The 25,541-nt window shown below is 43.8% G+C and overlaps 1 protein-coding gene across 4 annotated transcripts in view; it reads right to left on the reverse strand.

Annotated features, from left to right (window-relative positions):
• Positions 1–25,541, reverse strand: part of LOC119434794 (serine/threonine-protein kinase N2-like) — a 109,268-nt gene that overhangs the window by 9,565 nt on the left and 74,162 nt on the right. For all 4 annotated transcript variants that reach the window (XM_049672173.1, XM_049672158.1, XM_049672161.1 and 1 more), the window contains 6 exons: positions 21,481–21,550; positions 18,017–18,196; positions 10,525–10,676; positions 6,523–6,742; positions 5,959–6,066; positions 1,708–1,788 (listed from right to left, as the gene is read on the reverse strand). In XM_049672173.1, the coding sequence (XP_049528130.1) occupies positions 1,708–1,788; positions 5,959–6,066; positions 6,523–6,742; positions 10,525–10,676; positions 18,017–18,196; positions 21,481–21,550 (811 nt within the window). The remainder of the gene's footprint in view (positions 1–1,707; positions 1,789–5,958; positions 6,067–6,522; positions 6,743–10,524; positions 10,677–18,016; positions 18,197–21,480; positions 21,551–25,541) is intronic.

A 25,541-nucleotide genomic window follows, 5' to 3' on the forward strand; every position in this document is an offset into this window, starting at 1 on the left:
CAGCGCTCTTGTGCGCTGCTCCGCTGGCAGCCGAAGTATTTTTGTGCTGTTGTTAGGCCTAGCTGCTTCAATGTTCATTACCAACCTTTCTGCTATTCGTTGCAGTTTTTTTTTTTAAAGGATTCGCCACTGTCGGCAACGGCGCTGATTCCGCCTTCATCATCCCCGCTAATGGCGTCGAAGCACGGAAAGCACAGCAAGGATCTAAAGCATTGCATAATGCTGATTCCCAAAAGTCAGCTTCGCCACGATACACCAGTGTTACACGGTCAAGCATACACTGTGTATTGCAATGAAGCATACTAAGAGTGCAAAGGAGCCACTGTCACTGCAGATGAAATGCTTTCCGTGGACCCGCTGTCTCTTGTCACAGTATGAGCACTGAAATGCCTAATAATTGTACTGGTGGTCCTTTAAAGCTATTTCGGACGTGGCTGTGGTGATCTGAGCCCTTGGGGGCAGTTAAAGGCATGCATCAGTTTTTTGGGACGTTTTTGCAGTCCTTAGGTAGTCCGAAAAATCAGACAGCGACTGTACTTGGAGTTTCTTTGGCACATAAATCTAGCAAAAAACTAGAAAAACGTTGACCAAGACAGAAGTCATTTGCACACGTCTTTCCACATGAAAAGTTGCACTGACAAAGGAGACGCGGGCTCACCTGCCACCCATACAAATATCAGATGCTATGAGCCACGTCGATGCATTGCTCTCAGCGTGAACTGCACCTCATGCGCTCATGCTCATAATCACGCAATTATGGCCTTAATTTCTTGCAATAATTTGTTCAAAAGTGCTTACTGATGAGATACTATCCACGAGGAATGTTCTGGGCATTGCTGAATTATTTTTACTGCTGAAACTTTAAAACCTCGAGTTGACAAAATTGACGTCTAAGTGGTCTAAGTAGTCCAAATGGTCATAATAAGGTGACCGTAATTCCTCACAAGTTCCCATAAAAACCCATGCATATAAAATCATATTTTAATGAAGCAGAAAGGATCTTTAAATGGATGCAACAAGCCTTTTTTAATCCAGAATGAAGATTTACTGATCATTTTGAGCCGGTTAGGGCAACAATTTTTTTGCAATGCTTTTTCCGGTGCTATTTCTTTTTCACTTCACAAGTGGTTAGAGTGACGATGGATGATAAAATTGGCATGACATCATTGGCTCTCACAAAGTGGCGCCACCATTACTGGATTAGTGTTGAGAGCTGCATTAAAGAATGCAATTATCTTGCTGATGGAGACACAGCAGAGAACGATCTTTTGTGGTTCTTATGCTATGTGCAGTGGGGTTTTGCACTGACTTACCCAGGGGTTGCTAACAGCACAGCGCCACCTTCCCTGGCGGCCAATCGCTATAGCGAAGGAAGTACAGCTCCCCCTTCAACTTCATTATAGCACGATTTTACTGTAATACTACAAATGCGTGGTGAAATACACAATGTTCTGGCTAATATTTTCACACTGCAATGAAATGCAGTTTAAGAAAATGGTAAATAAAACAAATGTTTTCACTGCATGTTTTGAGGACATATTTCTCAGATATGGTAGTAGCCACAGGTTTTGAGCAAATTATTATCCTGGCCGACGACTGCTTTTACAAAATGCCTCCTACAATTTTATTAAAAATGTAATTAACAATTTGTAGTGCAAGAAGGGTGGTTTGATTTAAGGCAGAGCACAAAACTAAGAAGTAACTCACTCTGAAAAAGGCCTGCTTCTTGACGTCCTCTGCATCTTTCTCACTCGTGCCAAGGCGTCTTTCAGGGTTTTTCCTCAACAGCTGTAGGCATTGAAGAAATATGAAGTAGCATTAACAAACAGAAGCAGCTTAGGATCTAGTGTGTAAGTCACGGTCACTTGCCACACTATGGCATGGGACCATCTTAATGCAACAACACAGACTTTGGTCCGTGAATAGTGGGCAACTTTAAATGTATGTCACATGGCTGCATGGCAGCACGTGGCACAAGCACAGCTTGCTAACACCAAAGCATTTATTAGAGAGCAGGAACTAATATAAGGTATAACCCACTTACAACACAACAGTAAAAATTTACAATGTGTTTCAGCTGATATGTCAAAAAATACCTAAAAATGGGACAGGCACGATACCCGAAAGATTCCTTGAGGATATAGTAAGTTTAGCTATATTGCCAGATATTTAAACAAGCTAGAACAATAATTAGAGAACTGATTAGCATAAATGCACCCATGAACTTTTTTTAGCAGTTTACCCCACAGCATACTCATATTTAAAAAGACTACAAAGAAAAAAATAATTCAAACTGTATTAGCAAATCAATCAATCAATCAATCAATCAATCAATCTGTTTATTTCCGTCTTTCGTGTACACGATACAACGGAAATAGGTGGCAAGAGAAAAAAGCTGCTTTGTCGCAGCTTGACTGAGCTCTTGCCACCCGTACAGCAGCAAATATGCATGCAGGAAATGAGCATACAGAGAAGTTCTTCATTTTCTTTTTGCAGCTTCAAATGAAGATCAACCGTCTTACAGAATGTACGAGAAGCATAATATGACGTATTGAAAACAAAATACAATCAAAATACAAACAGAAACTACATGAGGACACGTATAAGATCATAACACGCATAAGAACACGTATGAGACCGTAATCAAATCACCCTTCCACAATATAAAGAAGCCACTCTTACTTTGAGAAGAGGTTCAGTAAGCCAGAAAAGATACAAAACTGTACAACTGGTGGCTATGCAGGCTGCCTCGAAGTTTCCACATCAGCTTGCTGTAACCTAACCTCACCTAAATTTTAAAAGCATCTGTTCAGGCCATCTGCTCAGTTAATTTTTTTTATTGGTAATGATTAGCTACATTGTAATTTAAAAGAGCCAAAAGACTCAAACAGAAAGTTTCAAGAACTTTTATTGGGCCTCAATGGCCCAAATATGAACATACTTTTAAATCCTTGACGTCACACTGGTGTACTGGCGCAGAGGTTTCGGTGTGAAAATTAAAAATGAAACTGATCATTTTCTCTTCTAATAATCAAAATAGTTTTGAAAGAATATTTTATTGGTCAAAGTGATTGAGTGTTCATTTAAACAAAAGCATGAAGGCGCTACTCATGTAGAAATTGTAGTATGATAGCTTAGCAATCTTCCAGGAGCCACCATGTATAACTGTCTAAATTAACTGGGTCAAATAGGTTCTGCATTCTAATGGGAAGCTTCGAATACTGCTGTGGAAACAAATTCCAACCTATTTGATGCACCAAATCAAAAGTGAGTGCATGAGGAGCAACTGCCACAACTACAAGTGACATTTTGCAAATTGCCTAGACTTCATTGTGCTTCCTTGGTTACAACGGTAGGCTTTTGGCTGCGCTGTTTTAAGTTGACAGAGGGGTGTTCCCTTCGTGCTCGTGCAGGGGTTCTCAAAATGGGTTCAGCGAATGGCATCTTAGTGTTCCGTGAGCTGTCAGAACGAAACCCAACCCCATCTTGTTTTTCCCCTCACTTCCACAATTTATCGATCTAAAACAGAAATTTTGCATTGGCTTTTGGATTTAATGAAGCAATCGCACGCCACATCTGCTCTTCGGTAGTCTGCAAGCAGCGAAAGACCGACGTGGCAGCAGTGCACAAGATTCACCACTGTGAGACTTGCGACCCCACGGTGGCTGTGCTGAGCACATTTAAGGGGAAATGCTACTCGAAAAAACTTCTCTAAATATTTGTGACAGCTCAATAAAACTTTCACCATTTACAGAGTTTGAGCTCCTCTTTTCAAATCTGCTTTTATTTTTTCGATAGCTAATTTGGTTAATTTCTTGCACACCATGCATTTGTAAAAACAATGCATTTTTGTGCAAGCTTAAGCGATAACAGTGAGCACAGGAACACACTAAAATATAGCTTGCATAGCTCCCAATGAATAGCAGAATTCAATATATATATATATATATATATTAGAACAATTGTGTTTTAGTCTAGAAAAATATTCCAATGCCGCGTTTCAGTTTTACAATTCATAAGAAAATTTTGAAATTATTGAAATTATCTTACTGAATATATTTGGGGAAAGCTCTGAAAGTTGTTTCGTTGAATTCTGGACACGTTAAAACATAACCATGCCAAATTTCTTTATGATGAGACTACATAAAGGGCACGAATTTAAGTGCACAAACACTAAAGATGCTACAGAAACAAGAACTGAGAAAAACACGCTTGAAAGTTTAATTGAAAGTCGCAGTGCCTGAAAAAAAAAAAAAAAAAAAGGCAAACGCATGCTTTTTTTTAAATTCTTGCACTGCAGCACTCGGGCAACCATGGTTATTGGGAGAATGAGGCTTGGCCGAGCTCCTCATGCACACTTTTGGGCTTGTGCTCTTTAAACACAATTTTAACCCATTTCCAGTTGAGTCTCAGCTTTGATGTTTATTTTCGTAACAGTAGAGATACTAAACTTTACAAAACAAATGAAAATAAAAAAAATCAATTTTTGAAAAAATTCGCATTTTTCGAGTAGCACCTCCCCTTAATTCATGCTCGTGAGCACAGCTTGTAACATATGAGCAGGAATGAAATCTGAAGTTCTGCAAACTGAGAGCCACTTCCAAATTTAGTGGCGTCTGCCTGGTCAACTCCTGTTGACAACACATGACGATATTGGCCGTTTAAACCTTTTAAGTGGCATAATGTAATAGATGCATGGGGCACGTTCACAAGTTACTTATGGTTGAGGCACATTGAATTCGGCATGACACAGTTCTGATAGAGGTTGGTTTGCTACCATACTTTGTTGGTTCCATAATAATAACGCAGAAGCATTTCGATCGCGTGCAAGGGGCACCACTTGTATGCTGGGTGACACAGGCATTTAGGCTTAGCATTGCAATCAGTATATCGAACACTATGTATGCCACATTGCAAGTGGCTTGACATTTTTGTGCAAAAAACATTGTGCGTCTGACACTTCGTTTGTGTGAATGTTCATGATATGTGCTGCATTATGGGAAGTAGAAAAAAGAAATCGTTTGTCTGTATTACTGAGAGTTCCTCATCAAGAACGACAGCTTTTGAGACAGATAACATGCCCACCCATAAATAACGCTGGCCACACGCATATGCAGTGTTATTTTATTTAGGCAGACCCAGAGGAAATAAGCCCCGTCTCCTCCTACTTTTATTCCCTGTAAGCTTTAATGAGAACTTGGACGAAAGAGAGAGGGGAAGGGTTACATGGCACTCTGGGAAAGCTGGTGGAGTTCCCTAGAGCCAGAAAGTTTGAGACTTCCTGCTGGTGAGGTTTGGAGCATCAAATGAACCAAAATTGATGGTACGGTTGAAACTCATTATAATACAAGTCACATCCAGCACAAAAATAATTTCACTATACCTGCTAATCGTTATAAGCATATATTTGTTACTGCATATAGATATTGGCAAAAAATATTAGATTTACTTTGTTAATCAGATAATTTGCAATTCAGTGTTTATTTATTCAAGGTTTTACTAGTGCCTAAAGCCCTTTAGGTGTCTGTCTTTGCATGCATGCTGCAGCATTACAGGGCAAAAATGCATGAAATGCCAATGTCCTTGTTTAACAACAGTACTTATTGAAGCACAGCTACTGAGAATAAGCAAATGTCTGTCTCAGCAGGGGCAATAAATAAAATAATAAATAAATTTTAAAATAACAAAGTTTGGTAATATACACTAACCTTAAGTTCATTATTATTTAAATAAATTTTAGGGTTCACAATGCGGTAAGGTAACTAATACAAGCCATCACTGTGCGCTATGTCCATTTGCCAAAAATAAAAAGTGTGCCAAATAGATTGGCATTCCCAATATTTTCAATTGGCAGGCCATAAAGTAATGACTGGCTTTGACTGCATAATATAGGCACATGCCCTAAGGTTGCATAATGGAAGGCAAAACAATGAAAACAGCAAGTGAGACCACACTCACCCTCCGCATAATGGCAACAGCCTCTATGGAGAGGAAGCGTGGATATCGAACTTCATCATGCACAATGCTGTCGAACACTTCTTCTTCATCATCACCAGGAAAAGGACTCTGGGGAAAAAGTTGGATGCACAAAAGGATTTGATGACAAACAAGAAAAAGAAAAACGTATAACCATCATGGTGCAGAACATAGAACATGTAGCAAGAAATGCGAAGACTAACTGCTTAACAGTTCAAAACTATAAAGTGTCCAAAAATAGGCACTGATTGGAGAGAACTTGTACTTTGCTTAGTTGGTGCTTGTGAGACTTGCTGATAAAAGGATGCACACGAAAATGCAGCCACGAAGTAATACGATCACCTCAACACAGCCACTATGATTCTTTTCTTTCCTGTCTTTTTTTGTGTGCGTCCTCTCAGTGACAATTATGTCTGACTGCACAATGAAATAGCAACAGAGTGCTCATTTAGATCACATGCAAAAAGAAGAGCTGTTGAACTCTGTGTCTAGTAGCACAAAGTAGTACTGCACAAACCTACTGCCTTGCAAGAAAGTGAGGCTCACCTCGCCCACCAGCATTTCAAAGACGAGGACGCCCAAGCCCCACCAGTCGACAGCTCGAGTGTACGAAGTTTCAGTCAGCACCTCAGGTGCCAAAAACTCTGGTGTGCCACAGAAAGTGCCTGTCCGATCTCCATAGCCCATGCCTTCTTTGCACAGACCAAAGTCAGCCAATTTCACGTAGCCCTCAGCATCAAGCAACAGGTTGTCCAGCTTGAGATCCCTGGGAGCCAAAGAGATGACGAAGCTGTCAAAACAAACACGCACGTGCATGCATGCATGCATGCATGCACACACACACACACACACACACACACACACACACACGATTGAAGATGTATACAAGCAATACAACACGTAGAAGACAAAGACTTGTTTATTAAATTAATTGACGGAGTCAATAACCGTTAATAAGAGATACCTTGGTGAAAGGCTCTGGATTAATTTGACTATCTAAGCTTCTGTAGCATACACAGAAATCGAAGTGCTAGGGATGTGCAAATACTATTTGCACTTTTGTTTTTGGTGCAATTGGTAATGGTGCACAACCATATATATTGCTACAGTCAAACCAGCCTATATTGAACTTGTTCACATTAAATTACCACTTATATCGAACAATTTCTGAACAATGTTACAATAAAAATACACGACTTCCGTTCATTCGACACTAAAGGGACTGATGAAATTGATCTAATTATCAAGTGGGTTGGATTTAATAAGATGCAGAAAACACGAAAACTTCACTTCTCTGTTCACTGGTTGATTGGCAGTAATTACCAGATTCCAACACACCCCCGAATTAACGTGCGCCCACTTTCTATGTGTCCAAAATAGAAAATTAACATAGGAATTACGTTAAAGCTCATTAAAAAAAGTAGAGATCTAACATGCACCCAATTATTTATCAAGAAAAATGGGCAAGTGTCTAATATAGGGTTGCACAATGACAGCCAGTTTCCCAAGTCAGCTTCGAAACAATACATCTGCGTTAGCGGCAAAGCTAACTTCGTAACGTGACTTTCGTTTCATATCCGATTTCACCTTGCAGGCAATTTTCGACCCACCCCATTTTCCTTTTCTTGAGGGCGAGGGGGGGAGGGTGTGCACATCAGAATTGAATAAATGCCGTAATCATATATTGTGAGCTACCATTTTTGTTTGAAAATCTTCCCAAGGCAAATCACAAATAGAGTGCAACCCCCGATTACTATAAGACTTTGAGGGGACCACGCAAAACCATCGTATAATCTGGCCGTCGTATAATAGAAAAACTAAAAATATAGATAGTGACCCTCAGTCTTTCCCAAAAAAACGGGTACAGACTGCCTGAATAAGCCTACGGCATGAACCTGCATTGCTTTCAAGGCACGTAGTGCTGGCCGAGGGCCAGCAGCGACGTTTTCATGGATAGCTCATATGGTGACAACTTATCAACTAATGGGTAGATGGGTGGAATGATTAATTTTGGGGCTTTCAGTATAACGACCTTTCAGAATAACGAACAATTTGCCGCAGTCCCTTGAAGTTTGTTGTATCGAGATTTCACGGTATCTACATGTATGAATGTTTGTGTCTAACTATTTTCCCCCTACCTGGGTCACTTGATAGTTTGTGGTCAAATGGGTAGCGCATCGGGCTGCTGTGCTGAGGGAAGAGGGTTTGAAACCAACCATCAAATCAACTTGGGTCACTGAGTATGTGGCAATGTGTACATATGTGCCGCTCTTCAACAAATCTCTTTCACGCCGACATGGGAAATGGGTAGGTACCACTGTTCAAAGAAACTCTAACGCAACTTGGAGCACTGGGTATGTGCCACTTCGTCTGTGCTGGTCTTCAATGAACCTCTTTGATGCCAACTTGGGTCAATGATTATGTGCTCTGCAATGAACATCTTTCACGCCAACTTGGGTAACTAAATATGTGCCACCGGGAATGTGCCGCCTCTACAATGACGGAAAAGATCCCTTAAATTTCTCCAGTGCCGAGCGAAATCGAACCCAGCACAAGGGTTCGAAAGCAACCCGACGCATTAACAGACTGCACCACAAGTACACTTGTGTTGTTTTTCAATGAACGTACTTCACGCCAACGCTTTAGAGAGCAGTGCCATGAATGCACTGGGGTCGCTGCTCTTCAATGACGCTCCCGTCAACTTGGGTCACTGACTATGTGCCACTGAGTGTGCAGCAAGAAAGGGAACAATGTGTGGTGCAAGGGAGCACAGTGTGGTGCGCAGGCACTGGCACCTTTCTCGTCTCGGAGGCCACGTTTCTTGCAGTGCCACTAGATGGTACAGAGAGTCCAGAAAGAAGTGCGAGAGAGGAGCCTGGTTGCCACATTACATGTTTCTCGGCTTTCGCATGCACCAAGGCGCCATGCATTTCGAAGGCCACGCGCAGGCTTCGTGGCGGTGGTGCTAGATGTTCTTAGGGAAGCGTGAAAGAGGAGTCCCGCTGCAGTACACGCCTCATAAATAACTCGTTTCGACGGTGGCAATTAGTTGTGTAGCAATATTGATTCAATGCTAATGCATTACTGTCAACAGTCACCATGAGATGGGTTCTGCCAATTTTTTTTTTAAGGAAAATAGAAACTATCAGCCGAAATTTCCAGCAATGCAAGCACCAAGTTCTTGATGGATCACATTATCATTGCTATATAATAAATAAATAAAACAAACAAATATATAATAATATAAAATACGGAGATTAATGTCCCAAGGCAACTCACGGGCTATGACAAAAGTCATGGGGGGTGGGGCACTTCGGATTAATTTCCAACTACGTCTATTTTCCCCCCCGTTTTTCTTTTCCGTTTAAACCTGCACCCAAAGCGTCATACATTAAAGTTAGTTTTTACATTTCACCCGCATTAGAATGTGGCCAGAAAAGACACCCACAATTTTGTGCTCAGCAGCAGAATGCCATGGCTGCTTAGCCACCACAGTGGGTCTCATGGATTAAGAAGTGGACTCCCAAGCATCTACAGCAGTTGCTTTCCTTGCACGGAGCTCGCAAACACTACAGCTTGCACTTTTTAAAATTATTTTTTTGTTATTGTATTTTGACTAGCGGTGTGCAAATATTCAAAAAGTTCGCACATTATAAAATATTATATATTTAATATTCATATTCGATCTGAAAAACAGATATTCAAAAATTTTCGGATATTCGCTTGGTGACGAATATTCGAATTAAATCGAATCGAATATCAATGGCTGTGCGAAGCAAACACAGTTCTTAGGATTTGCTTCTATCTAATCAAATTATATTGGGGCGATTTTCTGCTGAATTTTGTGATGATTTTGTGCAGCTCGCGAAATTTCACCTGTAAAGCACACATAGCCACCGAACGTCTAAACTTTGTGGGAAAGCCAGCCTCTGAGTAGCAAGGGACACGGGTTTGCGGTCGGTGAGGGTGCACTTCTGAGCTTATTGCTTGACAGCAAGTGCGATGAGTGACGACTGGCACAGAGTCAAATGCCTCTGAGTTTACGGGCATTTGACGCAGTGTAATAAGGCACAGGCTGAGAAGGACCGCTAGTGGGAATTACTAAATGTTCTTATAGTTAACATGAGCCAAATACACAATGTTTTAGTATAAAGGCTTACTAGTCTAGTTTTAACATTGACAATGTAAATGAAATGTTTCAACAAAACAAACAACCCAACTTGCTAATAAACGCTTGTGCATATCATTATTCGATATTCAAAGCTAGGTATTTGTATTCAATTAGAAAATTTTGATATTCGCATGCCCCTAATTTTGACATTTAATTCTGCATTCAGCTGTTTATTACTTATTCTGCTTATACTGCTTATGCTTATATTGAGTAACATTGAAATAACAAATTTTTATGACCTTAATTCAGGCGCACCAAAAGAGCTGCATTAAAATAAAGACTAAAAGGCACACTTCAACTGCAAGGGTAAGCTTACAACAGAATGGTTTAAAAAAACAAGGTAGGACGTGGACACGCCACAGCAAAATTTATCTTGCCTGTAGATGATGCGATTTTCATGAAGAAACTGCAGTCCAAGAACAACACAGGCAGCATAAAAGGCAGCTCTAGGCTCTGGGAAAATGTCGGTATGGATGTGCATCATGAGGTCCCCTCCGCAGGCATACTCCATCACAAAGCACACATGATTCTGCAACCAAAAAAGTCATGTCCGAATGCTTATGTGGTGTTAGCACAGAAGTGTAAACACAGGAACAAGTCTGCTGATCCACATGACTGACAAAACTAAGCTTTTTCTTAATATTCATTAACCTTGCAGTGTTTTCTTAATAAAATCCTTACTTAAACAAAATCACATAATCAAACACACAATCATAACATCCAGCTCACATAAGCCTTGTGGCTTGTGTGCATAACCAGGCAGCTGCAGCATCAGACATCACAATTATGAATAAAAATGATGACAGATATCCTAATTCGAAAGGAATATTATCCAGGATTTAGGGGGGAAAAGGGGAGGAGGGGATTAAGAAAAACTACTACTAATATAAACACTATTTGCCGCACTCCCATGGGCACTGCCAAGTTTTATCTCATGGCAATACTTCCTTTCAAAAGATGAAGCGCCAACAGTGACAGCACACTAAGAAGGAACAAAGAAAGGACAGGGCACTTTGTCCGCCTCAGCGCCTTGTCCTGTCTTTGTTCCTTCTTAGTGTGCTGTCAGTGTTGGAGCTTCATCTTTTGAAAGCTATAGACCAACTAGCCCCACAACGTGTTTTACTGGCAATACTTCCATGGCCTAGCTCAGCTTGCCTCTGTTTTCAATGGCTGCAAGTGATGCTAGAGCTGGCCAGTAAGCCATTGTTTCAGGAATTCTCAACAATGGCTGGGTGGACGAGAAAGCTCTGGCCAAAGCTTCAGAGGACATGCAACCGCTGCATAACCCCCCTTCCAAGCTTACTGCTCACTGTCTAAATGATACAAAAAAGGCACTGCTAGGTAATGACTGCTAGAAACTGCATTCCAAGGCAGTTATAATCTTCTGTCCCATTTTAAATCCGGATCAGTGTCTCATGTTCTTAGTTTATTGCAATAGCAATTATATGGACTTTTAAGGTACATTCATGCCGACGACTCCGTGATGCCCAGAATTGAAGGCACATGTGCATGTGGGTGTGAGGGTGAGAGCGAGCCATGCCAATGATGCCTGTCTATGCGGTCTCCCTATGCAAACATGCGAGTTGCCTGCCACACTTCTGTTATAACTAGGGTTCAGCATTTTCATTTATTTTCTGAAAGTTCGCAATGCTTCTTTCGGTGTTGATCTTAACCAAAAAATTTCTTGCGAATATAACTTTGTATAAACTATCATACACTTTTTTTCAATGGATGTATTTCCAAGCTGAACTTTCCGGCTTTCTCGATGGACATCTAGTTTACTAATTTTGTTCCTGTTGATACAGATCTCGCTGAACACTGTATTTGCACCTGCTACACAAAGTTTAAGCAGCATTCCGTTACTACAATATGCACTCGAGCAGGACCCGGGATTTGAACAGTTCTTGCGAGCAATGGGCGATTCCCTATGGGCATTACCACAACAAGCGTGCACATTGCACCATGATATAATGAGCTATTCCAAACATACGTGTATGGATGCATTACACATCCTTAGTTGGGGTTATATTCACAATACAGTGAAACCTTGTTACCAAGATCACCACATTAACAAACTTTTCAGATTAACAAACTTTTCAGGTAACAAACTTTTCAGATAACAAACTTTTCAGATAACAAACTTTTCAGATAACAAACTTTTCAGATAACAAACTTTTCAGATAACAAACTTTTCGGAAATTCCCTGCTGACTGCTTATAGTTTTAATGTAAAAATATTTCAGTACTACTAACTTTAGAATACCAAACTTTTCAGAATAACGACACGGTGCATGGGTTCAGAAAACCTGAGACGGCACTCGAGAAAACAAACGAGAGAGAAGGTTTTTCCTTTTACTGCGGAGACGACAACGCATCAGATTTTGAGAGTGCATGCTCCACCCAGACAAGTGTCGCCTAGCAACGGAGGCGCTCTTCCTTCTTTCGCCTTTCTTTCTGAGCACGCCTCTTTCTTTCGTGCTTCTTTCCGAGGACATACTAGCCCAAACTAGCCACACGCCACGGAGAAATGTAACCTCCATACTCGCGGGGATGCCCCACGGTCGCACTTTGCACTTTCTAGACAGTGTCATTTACGCGTGCTTGTACTTGGGAATAGTTCAGGTGTCTGCCTCGAGTGTGTGGTGTACACGGCGAGAAACATCGCACTTTGGAGGCGGCATGGAGCTTCCTTTTTGTTGGTAGTTTTCGTGTCGTCGGAGTCTGCTTTGTGCGCGCCACTCTTATTGTACGATGCTTCGGTAGTGCGTGGCTTCTATGGAGTAACGGCGGGGAATCGAAAAACTTCCTTATGTCCAGGAATTCGTTATATGGAGGTTCGTTATAAGCACGTTTAACTGTACATGAAGTGCTATGGGAAAATTAACGGGAGTCTAAAAAGATCGCACTATATCCGGTCCTGCACTATAAGCGGTTACGTTATAAGTGGTCTATACTGTATATTGAATTATTGCCTATGTTGAACAGTCCTCACAACCCCTTGGAAATCTTGTGCAAAAGTAGTACAGTCGGATCCCCCTACAACGAACGCTGCTTCAACGAAAATTTCTGCCTCAACAAAGATTTTCCGATTCTCCGTTAGCTGCCCATAGAAAGTAATACAAAAAAAAAGTATCTTCATAACGAAGACATTTTATTCGGTATTTCCGCTTCGGCAAACTTTTCCAGAACGAAACTGGGACTGAACAGAAATTGGAACTGCCAAGTAGACAAATTAGAAGGCCCTTCCAAAGCTGTGACGATCGTATGTCTGCTTGAACAAGGTTTTTGCGAACAAAATTAAATTCAAAGTACCGATTTGAGCCACTGCAACCGATAGCCACGTGTGGTCATCACGCGCCTGCGCGAGACTGCAGTTTTTCCTGTGGTGCGTGTCCGATTGAAATGGCTATGCCAACGAAGAAGCGTAAACATAAATTTCTCTCTCGAGGAGGAGGAGGCACATATGATTGCCAAGGCAGAACGTGGAAGGAAAATATTTCACAGTTTCGCCCGAAAGGCGAAGCATCGATTGTGATAGCAGATTAGTAGACAGCTATACGAACTAAGGATCGTAGTTTTATCGGCCGTATAAACTTCTAAACATTCGCTTACGAACTAAATTACCAAGCAAGGTGTCACGCCCGCACAGGTAAACATGAAAACATCTCGCTCGATGACCGCAGAAACTCGGTGTCAACACTCTGGAATGAGAAGTCGCAGCAATAGCAGTGAGCGAATTGACATCCGTGCCGTCTCTCGCTTCAATGCGAACTAAGCGTCGAAAGCACAGCGCACACGACTCTACCGGCACTAGTTGCACTTTGCCCACATCGCAGATCGCTTTGCAGATGAGGCCCGCCCGGGCGCGCACTTTGTGCACGGTGCAGATTGCTTTCAAGATACGGCAGCCGCACTGCAGCCACAGTTGTCAACATGATGCCAACGTCTCGTCGTCTGGGGAAAATGACACCCCGCTAGACACACCGACTCTGGCGACTGCTTTAAAAGTAATGGATTCGTTTGACCTCATCTTAAAAGTTATCAGAGCCTACGACAATGACATTGCGATGGCTCTTTGAACGGACTGCGAGACTCACGTAACGCTTTTGCTTGCTGTAAAGCGTAAGAAATCCAGGCTGACCGACTTCTGAAAATAAAACTTCCGGTAAGCGCAAGCCTGCAAAGTTTGCCGACTTTGTCATAAATATGCAATGAAATTGTGATAATTCAAACCGCTTCATTGCGACGGTGCATGTGCCGCAAATGTTTTGCGATCGACCAGGCACGTGCGTTGAGATAAGCGTCGGCCGCAGTGTACGAAAAATGCTGTTAACAGTGGCGCGAAATACATTCTCTCGTGAAGTTGACACTTTATTCACCGCCTTCGGTATGTCTCAACCTTTGCCCCCACGCCATCGCGAAGGTTTCCCAGATGATGGTTTTGGTTTCGTTCGCGGCCTTGCCGTTTGGCGTACATATATACATGCTTATTTCGTGTCAACGAAGTTCCTTCACAACGAAATTTTTCGCGTGTCCCGTGAATTTCGTTGCAGCGGGACTCGACTGACGCGAAGCTTTCTGTGCTGTATGCATTGATTGATGGTATTTGCCGGTGACGTTGACGGCATACGACAGTCTTTTGCTATTTGCATTCAGGATTAAACATTCACATGAAATAAATAAGGCTTGTGGGATAAAGCAAAACATAGGCGATAAAAACCACACAGCGTGCGTCCCTGGCCACATCTAAGTTGCACCTGCAACACCCGTACTTCGGCTGGTGTTGCGTCAAGGCGCGAGGCAAGTTTTCCCCCCTCGCCAGAAACTGGCAAAGCTACTGCGTACCCTAGTAGTGCCTTATTCCTTTCCCCTTCACCACTATGATTAAGAACATCTAGGTGTTGTTGCTATTGTTAGTACAGTATAGACCAATAACGTAACCGCTTATAGTGCAGGACCGGATATAGTGCGGTCTTTTCAGACTCCCATTAATTTCCCCATAGCACTCCATGTATACATGTATCGCTTATAATGCAGTTGCGGGAACCGAAATACCGGTTACAGTGCGGCTGCCTGGGAGTACGGAAGTCAACGGAGACGGCGAACGCTCCCCTCAAACGGGCGCCCCAAGGAGTGCTCGAGGAAGAGAGAGAGACGAAGTGGAGGAGAAGGACACGTGGTGCGAACGAACAGCCAGTGAGGCTGACACCAGAATCTTGAGTGCGAGTCGTGAAATATCACGGCGCACATAGCGAGCGAGGGCCACGAAACTGCCAACGCCGGCCAACGCGCGCTTCATGATAACGGCAGTAAACGAAACTTCAGGGAGCGGGCGGCGCTGGCACAGCACGGCGAAGGGCGCATGCGGAGACCGTGGAATGTGAGGGAGGAGGGCGACAGGGAAGCGCATTTCGCCTCTGCAACTCCGCCGCTTCGGTGGCTCCCCTCGCCCTCCCCCGTAGCTCCCTCACTTTCGACTGTCACCGTGCACGCCCCCCGGCCGGCCCGGAGCCAGCTCCCCAAAGTTTCGTTTTCTGCCGTTATCGGGAAGCGGGCATTTGCCGGCGTGGGCAGTTTCGTTGGCCGACCTGGGACAGCGCCGCTGCTTCCCGCTTCGCCGTAGCCGCAGCGTGCAAGGTCAACACGTGGCGAGAAAGTAGAGAAAGCATAAAGGAGAAAGAAGGGTTCACTGCCATTTTCTACGCGTGGCTGAGACGTCGGCACGTACACGCATGTTCTGGCGCAACGCAGAATCGGCGACCTTGCCATTTGAGAGAGGGCGAAATTTCCGCCGCGTTTTTTTCTTCTTTTTTTGTTTTGTTCGCGCGCGACATTGAGGGCTCTCTCCTAAGCTTTTACTCTATGACGGTGCCGGAGCAATGCCGGTCGGAGGCGCCGCCGTGTGATTTGGTTCGAATTAACGAGATTCGATTCTACATTGAATGCAAACGTTCTAGCCGCATTCCTCGACTGTCGCATACGCGTGGCAGCTCGGTGCACATGTTTTGCATATGTGCGGTCCTTGAAAATTGTTGCTTTGGTTATAGTGCGGTACCGCTTATAGTGCGGATATTCGAGACTCCGGCGACTTACGTTATAAGCGGTCTACACTGTAATATGTGATACTACTCGAACTATTCGCTTTGAACCTCAAGTTCACTATTCGCCCATCCCTACAAATGAGCAATGCTTTCTGACAACGCATTTTCTTTATCCCATGTCACGTTAGGTGACATGGTCAGTACAGGATCTGGTTGTACCCATTCCTTGCATCCTCTCTCTATACTCCCCGTAACATTCTCCTTACCTCCTCCCTGGACTGTCGTTGCTGTTGCGTGTGAGCACGGTGGCAAGAGCGGTAGCTCCTGCAATGCTTTTGCAGGGGGTTACGCCTATTTACTGCGTCCACAGGGCATTGTGGCCCCGCTCTACCAAAACGACATCAACGTCTTTATCTCGCCTCCTGCACCCCTGCCATGAGCTATCAACTACCCCCCAACGCGGTGTGCAAGGCAGCAGCAGCAGCAGCAGTGAAAAAGTCTAAGGAAGAGGCAAAGAAAGATTCGCTTTAAAAAAGAGCAGGGTGCGCGTCTCAGTTTTGCTTACTGTGCATATAGATGGCTCGTGTGAACTATGGCCATTCGTTATTGGCAAAAGCAGATTACCTATCTGATATACGTTTCACAAGAAATGTTGATGACACACAATATTTTTACTGAGTGGCTCCGGGCATGGAATGCCGAACTGGAGATCTCTTTGCCGCCAGTCTGTCTTCTTATAGAGCAGCTGCCTTCCCACGTGATGCTGTCGACTGTCTTCACACAGTTCCTGGCCGTGCTGTCACGTTTTACACAAAAAAGCCTCAGCCGCTGTTTTACTCACCAACAGTGGTAAATGGCAGTGATAGCATATGCAATATCACACCTCGCTCGTGGCAGGTGATTTGAATATTGCTAAAGCACTGTGGAGCCCTCAGACGTGATTTTCTCCTAAACTAAGCATACAAAGCATGCACTGCATGGTTTCTGGAATGATATTTTAACAGTCTACATGATATTTGCCTTTAGTGTCCCTTTTAACATATTGTATACGGATGTGCTGAAGTGGTCCGTAAAATATTCCACAAAGAATCCTGATAAAGGCATTTGAGAGCATGGTTCCAATTACTGGCATTGGGCATCATGTACTTTCAAAAATGAAAATAATAATGTCGATGGACATCACAAGGCTTTTACTGAACTAGTGAACTTACCTTGAGTGCTGATTACTTCCCACCTATAGCATAACTATAATGCCTGCTCCAAATGCTGAAACTATAGGTTGGAGCAGTGGAACACATGTGGTGAACTGGATTTATATTTACAACAGAAACGTATAGTACAGTGGAATGTCGTTGATACCGATTCTGCATAGTACGTTTTTCGGGATAATACGTTTTTTGTTCATTTCCCGGCCATTGTCTTATAGGAGCAATGCATTTCGGATAACAATATTTTTGGATAATACATTTTATTTTCCGGTTCCTATGAAGATCGTATCGACGAGATTCTACTTTAACTGCATTTAGCAATTAAAATGCAACTAAAGATGAGCCAATAATTATTTTGGCTCAGTCAGAGCACAATTATTCTAAATGGGGCATAACTGCAGAAAAGATGAGCTGCTGCTGGGGTGTAGGAAGAAATAAGGTCATTTGTTATCAACTACCTTTAGCGTTTAGCACAGCAAGTTACCAGTTACCATCTATTTATTCCACATGCAACACATGTCAAATTGCTGATGTATGCTTCGTGGTATACATGTGCTACTATATATAGAACTGCAGTACTGCTTCCAACAGCTTCAATGTCTCCCAACAGAAGGTACTCACCACAGTCTGGAAGCAGGCAAATAGGTTGACGAGGAATGGGTGCTGGATAGAGTTTGCCACCTCAAAAATGCGTTTCTCCGCCATAAGGCTTTCCAGTTCATCTCGTGCCACAATATCCCCTTTCTTTAGAGCTTTAATGGCAAAGTATTGGCCCGATACTTTGTGCTTGCTCAGAATGACCTGCAAGAGTAAATGAAGAGGTTAACAGCCTCTTTCTAATGCATATGAGAATGGTAAGGGCACTGCAAAACCAAAGTATTTCACACTTAAAGTTGTCATAAACATGCAAGTGTCAAACTTCTGTAGACATTTTTTAATGCAACAGCAAAAAATGTCCAGGGAAAGCAAGGTGTTTGTTTATCATTAACAAGCATTTGCTACAGGCATCCAACTTTTAACACCTCTGCACTATAAACTTTAGGGACATCATTTGTGCTGTAATTCTCAATGCTTTTGACACCTATCACTGAAAGGGTACTTCAACATTGATGATGGCAGTTACCTACTGCTGTTAGGCTTCGCTGTGTGTACGATGTGCATTGAGTTTCCTGCCAATATGCACATCTCTCTAAGTGCTTTAGGGATCATAATTACTGCATGGAAATCACCTTTACAAAACTACCAAGGAAGTTCAGGCATGTCCAGTTTTCAACAAGCAAATGGAAAAGAAATGGCCTTGCTGCTTAAAATATCCACAGCAGAATTTGCAAATTCAAAAGAAAGGTGGCGTATGCAACTGGCTTTTGACAAAAAAAGAAAAGGCCGAATCGGCTTATTATAGACATTTACTTCTTCAGGTACCCTGATCATCAAATCATGAGCAAAAATGCAAGCCTGAATTAGAGGTGTATGTAATCATTATACAACAGGTATAGTACTAAACAAATGAATTGTGGCGCGAGGAAAAGAAGAAGGAAAACCAAGGGGAGACAGGATAGGGCGCCTAATTCCTCCAAAACCAAACTTCTCCTTGGTTTTCCTTCTTTTCCTCGCGCCACAATTCATTTGTATAGCTATGCACCAACTCGCCCAACGCACTACCTTGCTAAAGGTATAGTACTCCATTTCATACATAGCAGGCGATGCTACGAAGCCTAGGGAGACTTCTCTCAGCAGTGCCCACATTCGCGACCAAAAAATAGTGTGGCACATATGAAAGAAATTATAATACGAGTCTTGCAATTGAATGTAGCGTTAGATCTCATGCTTGCATGTCATAATCGCCGATTTCATTAAATTATTGAGGTTTAATATAACTTTACTAAACAGTCTTAAAACATAGGTAAAAACAGAAACAGTACAATATAGACGATATCGCTCGTGCGACAAGAGCAGTGATAGTGCGCCCCCAAGAAACTTCCGGTCACGGGCCTTATCAGTCTACTGTGCCGGATCACAAAGGGCATAGTGCACCACTTGCGCTCGTGCCCAAAACATAGTACGTCCCATACGAAAGCACACAAGCTCTCAAATATTAGGGTGGTCGGTGGCACGAAAGAACAGCTCACCTATCAGTTTCGCCAAAGTTGATTGTGTTTGCTTTGCCAGCCTTATGTTGACCCACATTATCGACAGAGTTCACGCTCTAAGATGGCGGCAACAAGATCCTGACATGCACACTACAATGATGTGAAGATTGGTTATCATGCACAACACAAAACATTTAAAAAGAAAAAAAATTACTGCAAGTGGCAGTTTTTGTGTATTATGAACCCACTACAATCTTTGCATCTTGCAGTAACAGCTTGGTGCATGCTCCTGGGCTTAGAACCTTGCAGCACACGACTTTAACTTGCCCTTTCCATGCACGTCGGTACTGTGCCTTGGCTCATATCATGCATGTGTTGTTTCAATCAGCTCTGCCAAGCCGGATTAACCTTGTAGCAACAGTGATCATGTGCCCTGTGGAAAGACTGAGTGTGCAGACAGGCAATAAACATACAGTGTAGACCGCTTATAACGTAAGCCGCCGGAGTCACGAATATCCGCACTATAAGCAAAGCAACAATTTTCAAGGCCCGCACACATGCACAACATGTGCACCGAGCCGCTACGCATATGCGACAGTCGAGGAATGCTGCTAGAACGTTTGCATTCAATTTACAGTCGAATCTCGTTAATTCAACCAAATCATGCGGCGGCGCCTCCGACCGGCATTGCTCCGGCACCGCCACAGAGTAAAAGCTTAGGAGAGACCCCTCAATGTCGCGTATGAACAAAACAAAGAAAGAAAGGGGAAAAAAAAAAAAAAAAACGAGGCGGAAATTTCACCCTCGCTCAAATGGCGAGGTCGCCGATTTTGCATTGCGCCGGAACATGCGTGTACGTACCGACGTCTCAGCCTCGCATAGAAAATGGCCGTGAACCCTTCTTTCTCCTTTATACTTGCTCTATTTTCTAGTCACGTGTTAACCTTGCACGCTGTGGCTACGGCGCAGAGGGAAGCAGCGGCGCTGTCCCAGGCCGGCCAACAAAACTGCCCACGCTGGCAAACGCCCGCTTCACGATAACGGCAGAAAACGAAACTTCGGAGAGCTGGCGCCGGGCCGGCTGGAGCGGCGGCGGGCGCGCACGGTGACAGTCGAAAGTGAGGGAGGGCGAGGGGAGCCACCGAAGCGGCGGAGTTGCCGAGGCGAAATCCGCTTCCCTGCCACCCTCCTCCCTCACATTCCACGGTCTCTGCGTGCTCCCTTCGCCGTGCCTAGCCAGCGCCACCCGCTCCCTGAAGTTTCATTTACTGCCGTTATCGTGAAGCGAGCGTTGGCCGGCGTTGGCAGTTTCGTGGCCCTCGCTAGCTATACGCACCGTGATATTTCACGACTCGCACTCAAGATTTTGGTTTCAGCCTCACTGGCTGTTCGTTCGCACCACGTGCCCTTCTCCTCCACTTCGTCCCTCTTTCTTCCTCGGGCACTCCTTGGGGCGCCCGTTTGAGCGGAGCGTTCGCCGTCTCCGCTGACTTCCATACTCCCAGGGAGCCGCCGCTTAACCGGTATTTCGTTTCCCGCAACTGCACTATAAGCGATACGTGTATACATGGAGTGCTACAGGAAAATTAACGGGAGTCTGAAAAGACCGCACTATATCCGGTCCTGCACTATAAGCGGTTACGTTATAAGTGGTCCATACTGTATACTAAACATTCAAGAATCCAAACAGTAGATACTAGGTTCACAAATTTAATTACCTATTATTCAAGTATTTGCACACCCCTAATAAATAAGTTTGACACTATTAATCAAACACCCACACCAAGAAATACCTGCAAAAGCATGCCATTGTAAAAACCTAATTCATAAAGATCCAGTTCATCCTATCCATAATGATGGCATCCCAGCTTTTTATTTCCAAGAACAGAAAAATGTATCACCAAGAAAAAAATCAACTTCACAATTCAGCTCAAATGTTTTTAGACAGAGCAAACAAAGCAATCCTTCAACACAAGAAAACATGGCCCACATCACCTTTCCGAAGTGTCCTCGCCCCAGCACACTTATAAATTCAAAATCCTCAAGGGTCAAAGATCCCTGGGTACTGAAAAGAAAAAAGAGAAAACTATCAACACAAGCTTTTTATAGCACAAAAGCTTTTCTTTTACTGCAGTTTTTGTATCCACTTCAATTCTGAACAGCACTTCTCATTATCAAGTGCTAGTTCAAGCATACTGATGACCTTTTTAATACACCCGCTGAATTATACAGGATGAAGACAGCTTCAAGCATTTATGGCCTCCTAAGGTTGCTGGCACACAGCATAAACTTTATGCTATACTCATGAAATCTGGGTTCACGCTGCACTCCAGATGACTAATTGTGCCCCAATGAGGGTAATAACTTATTTCACACTTAAAATGCAGGCTGGACTTCCCCCATAGAAAAAGCAGTTTTGCTGCAGCAAGCTGTGAATCGCATAGAAAATGAACACTCAAATTTCCGCCACAAGGATGATATATGGTATGATGCACCTACAGTAAACCCTCGTTAACTTGAACTCTGATTTCTTGAAATAATGGTTGAAGTCTGAATTTTTTTCCACTCCGTGATGTAGTGGGTAGACATTACGATGGAAAAAGAACCCTTTCACCTGTTATCTCGAAAAATTTTGCACTGGGCTCCTGTTATATCGGAATCTCAATTGCAAGAATACCAAGGAAAGGCCACTACTCAAAGGCTTTCATAATTTGTGTACAGTTGCAATACCTGAACAGAATTCTTCAGCCACGGCAACTTTCTATTAACGGCATCAATCAATGTTGGCACGTGCATTGTAGTTGCACAATCTGCGGCAGGAAAGGCCCTGAAGTCCATTAAAAGAACAAACTGGGCGAGTTGGCGTGCATTCATTGTTAGGAAAAGTGCGAAAGGACAAAGACGACAGAGGAAAACAGGATGAGTGCTCGTCCTGTGCTCTTCTGTCGATTTTGTCCGTTCGCACTTTTCCCAAACTATGAAGGCCCTGAAGTTACTCCCCAGTAAAGTGCAATTCCTCACTTTGCGCCGTACCAACTAACGTCATCTCAGAGACAGTAACCAGAGCCCTTAGCAACTGTTGCTATTTGCCTCAGAAACAAGGAAATGACATGCAACTTCCACCAAACCTTTCACAGTGCATTTAGGATTGCTGTGGCCTCTTTTCAAAAGGGAGAGGGTTTTTTTTAGTACTGTATCTACCTTCCACCTCACAGCACGCAGGTTGCCTATGCAACGGAGTAGTCTTGCTTCCGGTAGCCTTTCACTCAGCAATTAGCAATTGTGCTGTGCTGATCTTGTCATGGCCAAGCCAGATGCCACGACCACTGCATTACTTACTTATTCTGTCCCCCTTTCTATGGTTTCTATCATCACTTGTGTGCGCTCACACGCTGCCACTTCATTGTGGCTCTTGCATAAGAGTGGTGAGCTGGAGTCGAACCTTTCATTACTCCCTTCATATTTAGGACACTATCAGTGGTACATCAATGTGGTTACGATGTACAGTGGAGCCTCGATTATGTGTTTCCCGGTTATGTGACCACCTGTATTTCACGATAAATTGGTATGGTCCCGGCAAAACCCCCATAGATGTAATGTATCAAAAACCTCATTATACAATGCAATTTTTACGCTGACCCCGCCTCGTACGACACCTCTCTGGTACCGTCCGAGAGAGAGAGAGAGAGAGAAGAAAGAAAACAAGAAAAAAAAAAAAAGCAAAGAAAAAGCCCTAAGCAGACGCAGGCTGGCATGTGAGCACACTGCAGCCGACTGATAACGGCGTGCAATACCGTATTTGCCCGAATGTAACGCGAGGGGCAACTTTCCAGTCACGTGAAAAAATTTTTTAAAAAATAAATAAAAATAAAACCACCCATATAGCGCGAGATGAACATAAAAAGAAATCACACCTTTATTCAAGAAATCGCAATTCGGAAACTAGTCCTCTTCACTCATCATCGTCGTCTGAAGAGGAGACTGAGCTTTCCTAGGGCGGTATTCTCGGGTGATCACTTTCGTATAGTTTCACTTTCGCAAAATTTCGCCCGACTTCGCGAGCGTTTCTGGCGCTGTTCTAGGACCGCTATCAGTGCCAAGAGAGCTGTCGGCAGTATACTTCAAGGGGTTCGGTGCCGGGACAAGCTGTGTCTCGTGAAAGCGAAACTATCTCCAAAAGTGATTGCCCGAGAATCAAGTCATCTTCCGTGCCGTCGATCTTGTTTGAGATTAAGTACTTAAAAGACCGCACAACTATTCCATTTTGGGTCAGTACCAGGTCACTTAAAGTTCCACAGAGAGCTTTTCCGGCCGGCCCGGCATTTAAAGAGGGCCTGCCGCTGGTCCCACCATCCGCAAATCGTCGACTCGTTGAAGTCGCTAGGTTGAAGTGGCCTTCATTCCGCCGCTTGCATCAACGAGAATTAAGCCGCTAAAACACAGCGCAGAGAAGAAGGACTCTGCACCCGTGGCAGATGTCTTTCAAGATACAGCCGGCCGGGCGGGAACAAGCGGTGTAGTACACGGCCTCCCTCCTCCCTACCTTTCCCCCGCAGCGCGCGAAGTAACCCCCCACCCTGCCTCCGGAACATTGTGCGCTACCTTCTCGCCCTTGCGTGCACGCAATTGAGCTGCGGCGGACTTTGCCAAGTGCGCTGTTACGGGCAAGCATGGACACCAGCGGGAAGTAGCCACACATGTTTACGAGCCAGAAACAAAGGCCGGGAAGCTGGCGGTAAACGCGGACGATCACGGTACTAGACCTTTAGATTGCGGTACTAGGCCTCAGAAAGTGCGACAGTGTGGCATCCCCGAGAGCACGGAGGTCACATTTCTCCGCGCGTGTAGCTGGTACGGCCGCGGAAAGAAGTGCAAAACTCCATGCGTCGTCGCCTCCGCAATAAAATTTACAAAAAGATAACAAGAAAATTCAGTTTCGCCCGAAAGGTGAAGCATCGATTGCGATAGGATAGTAGTACTTATCGGCCGTATAAACTTGTAAATATAGGCATACGAACTAAATTAACAAGCATGGTGTTGAGTGTGCAAGCAAACATGAACACATCTCATTCAATGACCACAGAAAGTCGCTGTCAAAACGCTGTACTGAGTAATTGCGGTCGCAGCAGCGAGCTAATTGACCTTCATTCCGCCGCTTGCATCAACGAGAATTAAGCCGCTAAAACACAGCGCAGAGAAGAAGGACTCTGCACCCGTGGCAGATGTCTCAAGATACAGCCGGCCGGGCGGGAACAAGCGGTGTAGTACACGGCCTCCCTCCTCCCTACCTTTCCCCCGCAGCGCGCGAAGTAACCCCCCACCCTGCCTCCGGAACATTGTGCGCTACCTTCCCGCCCTTGCGTGCACGCAATTGAGCTGCGATTGCCAGTTCACCCTCGCACGCTTTCACTTGCACATAGAGCATACGTCGCACAGCGATGATTTTATCGGCCGTGGACTTTATACAGAACCTCTCGGCGACAACAACGACAAAAGAAATGCCCCCAGAGTGTCCATATAATTGCTATCGCATTAATAAAACCGAGAGAAAGTCCCCTCTCGGTCTCTCTCTTTTTTTTCCTCCGCCGCTCTCAACTAATCAGATAAGGCAACGTTGAGTTTTCAACAAGTATCCAGAATAGCAGCCTCATAAGCTGCATTAGCAGATATAAAGTCTGTTGCACTGTTGTGTTGTGCGATTGCACTCGAACGTCTGTTGTGTTGTCATTATTCAGTATGTGCCTGTGCCCCCCCCCCCTCTGGTCCTCAAATGTCCACCTCTCAAAATTTTCTGGGGAGAACCCTGGCAATGGTGTACCCCTAACAAGAGCTTTTAATGCAAATATTTAGGTGTCATTTTTACACCAACCTTGTCTTGGTCCAAACATACAGATTACATTTGTAGTAAAGCGTTAAAAAAACTCGGGTTACATCCGCCGGACCTTGTCTGCTGCTCCAAGGAGACTAAATTAGTGGCATACAAAACACTGATTCATTTAATTTTAGAATATACTTCCTCCGTATGGAACCCGTATAAGCAATGCGAAATTAATTGT

This window comes from Dermacentor silvarum, chromosome 1 (genome assembly GCF_013339745.2).
Source record: "Dermacentor silvarum isolate Dsil-2018 chromosome 1, BIME_Dsil_1.4, whole genome shotgun sequence".
Taxonomy (NCBI): Eukaryota; Metazoa; Arthropoda; class Arachnida; order Ixodida; family Ixodidae; genus Dermacentor; species Dermacentor silvarum.